This window comes from Lactuca saligna, chromosome 7 (genome assembly GCF_052625555.1).
Source record: "Lactuca saligna cultivar CGN05327 chromosome 7, ASM5262555v1, whole genome shotgun sequence".
In the NCBI taxonomy this organism is placed as follows: domain Eukaryota; kingdom Viridiplantae; phylum Streptophyta; class Magnoliopsida; order Asterales; family Asteraceae; genus Lactuca; species Lactuca saligna.
Genome location: NC_136423.1, coordinates 64,661,572 through 64,667,976, shown reverse-complemented (window position 1 = coordinate 64,667,976; position 6,405 = coordinate 64,661,572). Strand labels below are relative to the sequence as shown.

Here is a 6,405-nt window from a genome sequence, read left to right as displayed (position 1 = left end):
ATCCCAGTCCACTGCATTGGGTAAGTGAATCTCTTTCTGTTTCAAAGCCTCTAACTTGTTTTTGGCACGGGCTTGAGACGATTTGGATGTGATTTGGCAGAACGAGAGCCATGGGTTGTCCCCTTGACTCCCCCTATTGAAGAATGACCTCTTCTGGACATGCTACCTGCATAACAACATTAAGAAAACACAAACAAACAACACCCAACAATTAAAATCGAATAAAACAGATCTGTATAGCCTCCTACTCGCCGAGTTCATGTCCTACTCGGCGAGTAGGATGAACATCGAGACCAGATTTCTACCGAACATTTACAGGTCATCCAAAACACCCAATTTTGCATAGGGGTTTGCTGTACTAAGTCCAATAACCACTAATCCAAAATTAATTTCTCCTAACACCTCCTAATTCATGGTAAAATCAAAACCCTAGAAATTGAGGAAGCCCCCAAATCCGAATTTAGAAAAAATAGGGGCAAATAAGTGATAAAGCTTGAACCTTTGATGAGTTTTAAGTGTAAAAAGCATACCTTTTCTCTTGAAAGTCGAAGATTGAGCAAAAAATCACAGAAATCACTTAAGGGAGGCTGTGCACGGCGAGTGTGTGGGTAAAATGGGTGAAAACCCTTATTTCACAGATTATAAACCGTCTGTGTAAGTTGGCTACTCACCGAGTAGAAAAGTTCTACTCGCCGAGTAGAACTGCATTTACGCGTTTTTTGGGTTATTTAGACAACTACTCGCCGTACACGTACCTACTCGGCGAGTAAAGCTTGCAGTTTGACAAAAAATTGAATTTTTTCTATTTTTTAACCCACCACCCCGCACTCTAGGCATTGCTTGCCCTCAAGTAATTATTTAGAACATATTTTCAGAAGAAGCTGAATGAAAAAGATCCTAAGAAAGTAAAAAGAAAGTAAAGGAAAAAGAAATGCAAACTCTAAACTCGGGTTGCCTCACGGAAGCGCTTCTTTTTAAGGAGCCATTAGCTGGACTACTCCCATTCTATGTAGCTGCAATCCCTTCCAACAACATCAACTCTTCCATGCCTTCATTCCTTGGGACTCCTTCTTCATACCTTTTGACCCTATGTCCATTGACCTTGAAAGGGGTTCCATCTTTAGACAATAGCTCTATAGCACCATGTGGAAACACCTTCTTCACTAGAAAAGGACCATCCCATCTTGATTTGAGTTTGCTCGAGAGGAGTTTTAGCCTTGAATTAAAGCGCAACAACTTTTGGCCTTCATGAAATTCTTTATTTTCCTTTATCCTCTTGTCATGCCAACTCTTGGTTTTCTCTTTATAGATTAAAGAACTAGTGTATGCATCATTTCTAAATTCCTCAAGAGCATTCATTTGCATTAACCGGTTGTTCTTGAGCTCCTCCATGTTGAAATTGCACATCTTTAAAGCCCAAAAGCTTTATGCTCTATCTCCACCGGTAAATGACATTGTTTTCCATAAACTAACCTATATGGTGTAGTATTAATAAGGGTTTTGAAAGTTGTACGGAAGGCCCAAAGTGCATCGTCTAGCTTATCCGACCATTCTTTTCGATTGCTCCCCACCGATTTCTCCAGGATTCTCTTTAAAGCTCTATTTGTCACTTCGGTTTGTCCACTAGTTTGTGGATGGTAGGATGTATAAAATTTATGGGTTACCCCATATTTCCTTAACACCTTCTCTAGTTGATCATTGGCAAAATGAGTGCCTCGGTCACTTATAAGAGCTTTCGGGACTCCAAATCTTGAAAATAACTTCTTTAAAAACCACACCACCACCCGATCGTCATTAGTTGGCAAAGCTTGTGCCTCCGCCCACTTGGATACATAATCCACCGCCACCAGTATGTATTTGTTGCCTTTGGACATGGGAAATGGTCCCATGAAATCGATCCCCCACACATCAAATACTTCGCACACTTGGATACTATGTTGTGGCATTTCATTACGAGATGAAATGTTTCCCACTCTTTGACATGCATCACATTCTTTGACAAATTGGATTACATCTTTAAAAATCGTGGGCCAGTAAAACCCAATGTCAAAGATCTTTTTACCAGTGTAATGTGCTCCATGATGTCCCCCTGTGGGCCCGTTATGACAATGCTCCAATATTTTCCGGCTTTCATTCCCGAACATGCATCTTCGTATGATTCCATCCGCACAGCTTCGGAAAAGATACGGTTCATCCCAAAAGTAATACTTTATCTCGGAAAAGAATTTCTTCTTTTGTTGGCTTGTGAGATCTTTTGGGATGTATTTGATAGCTAATTAATTAGCTATATTTGCAAACCATGATTCTTCTCCCACGGTCACCATAATATACTCGTCCAGAAAATCATCTCCAACTCTATCTTCTTGCAATCACGGGTTTTCAAGCCTTGACAAGTGGTCAGCTGCTACATTCTCCATTCCCTTTTTGTTGCGTATCTCTATGTCAATCTTGGCTTGGCATCCTGTTTGGCAAACAAATACTTGATAGCAGAGTGGTCAATAAAAACTGTTGTTTTAGATAAAACTAAATAAGGGTGGAATTTATCAAAAGTGTACACCACATCTAATAATTCCTTTTCCGTGGTGGTGTAATTTTCTTGAGCCGAATTTAATGTCTTGCTAGCATAATATATGGGTCGAAAGTGCTTATCAACCCTTTGACCAAGGACAGCTCCTAAGGCAAAGTCACTAGCATCATACATTATTTCCAATGGTAAATTCCAATTTGGTGCAATAATGATCGAGCATTAGTCAATTTTTCCTTTAAAAATTCAAATGTCTCTAAACACTCTTTAGTAAAATTAAATGGTTTTTAAGAGTAATTATGTTATAGGTCTAGTTATTTTTGAAAAATCTTTTATAAAAAGCCGGTAAAAACCCGCATGACCAAGAAAACTTCTAATACCCTTCACATTAGTTGGTGGGGGTAATTTGGCAATGGTGTCAATCTTTGCCCAATCCACTTCAATTCCCAATTTTGGAAACCTTGTGGCCTAAAACTATATCCTCCTTGACCATAAAGTGACATTTCTCCCAATTGAGGACCAAGTCGATTTTTTTACACCTAGCAAGCACTAAGTCAAGATTTGTGAGACAATCATGGAAGGAAGATCCAAAAACAGAAAAATCATCCATAAAAACTTCCATGAATGTTTCCACCATATCATGGAATATGGTTGTCATACACCTTTGAAATGTCGCGGGTGCATTGCATAGCCTAAAGGGAATGCGTCGATAAGCATAAGTCCTACTTAGGCAAGTAAATGTGGTCTTTTCTTGGTCCATTGGGTCTATGGGTATTTGGAAATTACCCGAGAATCCGTCTAGAAAGCAATAATAACTATGGTCCGATAATCTTTCTAACATTTGATCAATAAAAGGTAAGGGAAAATGGTCTTTACGAGTATCATCGTTTAGATTTCGATAATCAATGCACACTCTCCAACCGGTTACCGTTCGTGTCGGAATAAGCTCATTCTTTTCGTTGGTTATGACCGTCATCCTTCCTTTCTTTGGCACTACTTGGACCGGACTCACCCATGGACTGTCAGAAATGGAATATATAATCCCCGCATCTAAAAGTTTGACCACTTCCTTCTTGACCACTTCTTACATATTTGGGTTCAATCGTCTTTGGTGCTGTACAACCAGATTTGCTCTTTCTTCCAGATTAATCTTGTGAGAACAATAAGATGGGCTTATTCCCTTGATGTTGGTGATGCTCCATGTTATGGCCCGCTTTCGCTTCTTCAAAACTTGCACTAGTTCTTCCTTTTCAGATTTGGAAAGGTTAGACGTTATGATTACTAGCTTTTGATTTCCATCTTCAAGGAAAGCATACTTTAAATGTTCTGGTAACTTTTGAGCTCAGTTTTTGGGTTCTGTTGGTTGTACTCGCCGAGTGCAGGTAAGGGACTCGACGAGTTGGTAGCTGAATTTATGAATTCTGTCTTTTCCAAGCATGAACTCGGTGAGTAGCTCGGCCCTACTCGGCGAGTTGAAGTGTCAGATTGCTTCATTAATTCTTCAAACTTAGCTTCTTCCAGCAGCCTCTTGATCTCCACCAAGTCTTTTGCAGCATCAAATTCTTCGTCAAAAATTGTGGACTTGCTGGAATCTTCACATATGCATTCCTCCAATAATTCATCAAGTATGTCAATTGAGAATGTCGTGTCGTCACTGTTCCTTGCATACTTCATAGCTTGATCAACCCCAAACGTGACTGAATCTTCACCTACCCACAAAGTGAGCTTCGAGTCCCTCATGACTACTATAGCACTCGCATTGTTGAGGAAGGGTCTTCTGAGGATGATTGGGACTTGAGGATCTGCCTCCATATCTAGAATTATGAAATCAGCGGGAAATAAGAATTTGGCCACCTTGACCAGTAAGTCTTCACATATGCCTCTTGGAAAAGTAACTGTCTTGTTTGTTAATGAATCGCCATACAAATTGGCCTTGGTTCTGGGAGATCCAGCTTCTTAAAGAATGAATATGGCATGAGGTTTACACTTGCTCCCGAATCGGCCAAAGCATGAATCGTAGCCAAGTTGCCAAATTGGCAAGGTAAAGTTAAGCTCCCCGGGTCCCTTCTTCTTTGGTAGCTTATTTAGCATAGCAGCTGAACAGTTTTCATTGAGGACTACCTTTTTCACTTGCTCCATCTTCCTTCTTTTAGTGAGAAGTTCTTTAAGGGATTTTGCATATTTGGGCATTTGTACGACAACTTCGATGAAGGGTATGTTGATTTGAAGAGCTTTGATATGATCTAGAAACTTCTGGTACTCCTCTTCCTGCTTCTCTTTCTTACCTCGGGCTGGATATGGAAATGGAGGTTGGTAATGCTTTTCAGGGGTCTGCTCCTTCGGATTTGGTAGTGGACTCGCCGAGTGCAGGTTCTGTACTCGGCGAGTAGGCTCTGTTCCTTGAAGATTTTGATTTTTGACTTGATTTTCTACTTCCTCCTTCTGCGATTCTTTGGGTGCTTCATTCTGAATAGGGGCCAGAGGAGTGATTATTTTCCCACTTCTTGTTGTAACTATATTTATGTGCGCGCCTCCTGGGTTATTTTCGGTTTTACTAGGAAGTTCGCCCGGTGATCTTTGGTTTATTTGTTGAGCAAGTTGCCCTAGCTGCGTTTCTATGTTGTGGATAGATGCTTGCTGGTTTCTAAGGATAGTTCTTGTTTCTTGAAATGCAGCATCATGATCACTATGTCTCTTTTCTGAAGCAGCTAGAAATTTTGTAAGCATCTCTTCCAAACTTGGTTTTCTTTCTTGTGCAGGCTCCTCCTTTTGGTAAAAACCTCTTCCTTTCTGCTTGTACTTCTCCTCCTTAGCCTTCTTGTACTCTTCATATGGGAGACACTCTTTCTTTGGTTTTCACCAATCTTCATCATATCGGTCCCCACTTGAGTAACATACTTGCACCTTTTTGTTTCCATTTTCATCCAAGTCGCAGTCTCTAGTAAGATGAGGTCCATTACAATTTTCACAACCCACCCGAATAGCATGGATCATTTGATCCATTTTATCCATCCTCCTATCCATGGTTTTTAGCATAGCCATGACCGCGGACAAGTCTTCAGTAGCTGCATATGCGGCTCCCCTAGTAACATCATTTCTTGGATTATGGTATTCTCTAGAGTGCTTAGAGAATTCTTCAATCAATTCCTTGATCACCGTGGGTGGCTTCTTTGTGAGCGGGCCTTGCAAGTCATGTAACTGCCTGGTTGTGACATTGACTCCATCATAGAAAATGGAGACTTCTTGCTGGCTATTAAGGTCATGGTGTGGGCAATTTCTTAGCAAGCTCTTGTACCTCTCTCGAGCTTCACATAGCGACTCTCCAGCTTGTTGTTCAAAGTTAGCAATGGCCTTCTTCAACTTGGCTATCTTGGAAGGTGAGCAAAAGTGATCAATGATTTCTTCTTTCATCTTGGCCCATGTGGTGATTGATCCGGGGGAAGTGACTCACGCCAGTCTTTTGCAGCACCTATGAATGTCACCGGAAGCATGCGAAGTAGCTGAGTCTCGCGAGGCACATTTGGAACATTAAAGTAATTAGCTACATCATTGACTTCATCCAAATGCTTGTAGGAATCTTCGTGGTCTTTTCCGTAGAAAGGAATTCCTTTAGATGGGCGAGTATGTGGCCCTTTAGCTCGAACGTAGCAGTAGTGGGAATTGCGGGTTGCACAAGTCCCGGGCCGGTGTCATCGCGTATCCTCTTCTTCCACTCTCCCATGGGGATTTCATCAATGTTATCCATGATAAGAGCTAACTCGTTGGCGGAATCAGAGTCGTGCCCATATGTAGGTTCTTCTTCCTCCTCGGTGTTGTACTTGGTGTCTTCCTTGATCAGGTCTTCGCTTGTTAAAGATGCGCTGGATGAACCTGCTTTGCTG

At 41.2% G+C, this 6,405-nt stretch overlaps 1 protein-coding gene and 1 non-coding gene across 2 annotated transcripts; one reads left to right on the top strand and one right to left on the bottom strand.

Annotated features, from left to right (window-relative positions):
* Positions 1-1,005: 1,005 nt before the first annotated feature.
* On the bottom strand, positions 1,006-1,407 carry LOC145007022 (uncharacterized). The gene has a single exon (XM_078966027.1). It carries the CDS (start codon positions 1,405-1,407, stop codon positions 1,006-1,008), a length of 402 nt encoding a protein of 133 aa, XP_078822153.1.
* A 4,373-nt stretch (positions 1,408-5,780) lies between these two features.
* LOC145007771 (small nucleolar RNA R71) lies at positions 5,781-5,887 on the top strand. Its single transcript, XR_013663138.1, has one exon. It is a non-coding gene; the product is annotated as a small nucleolar RNA R71 (small nucleolar RNA).
* The last annotated feature ends 518 nt before the right edge of the window (positions 5,888-6,405 follow it).

Excerpts from the sequence above, each read along its gene's own strand:
- LOC145007022 (XM_078966027.1), bottom strand. The coding sequence starts at position 1,407 with ATGTGCAATTTCAACATGGAGGAGCTCAAGAACAACCGGTTAATGCAA.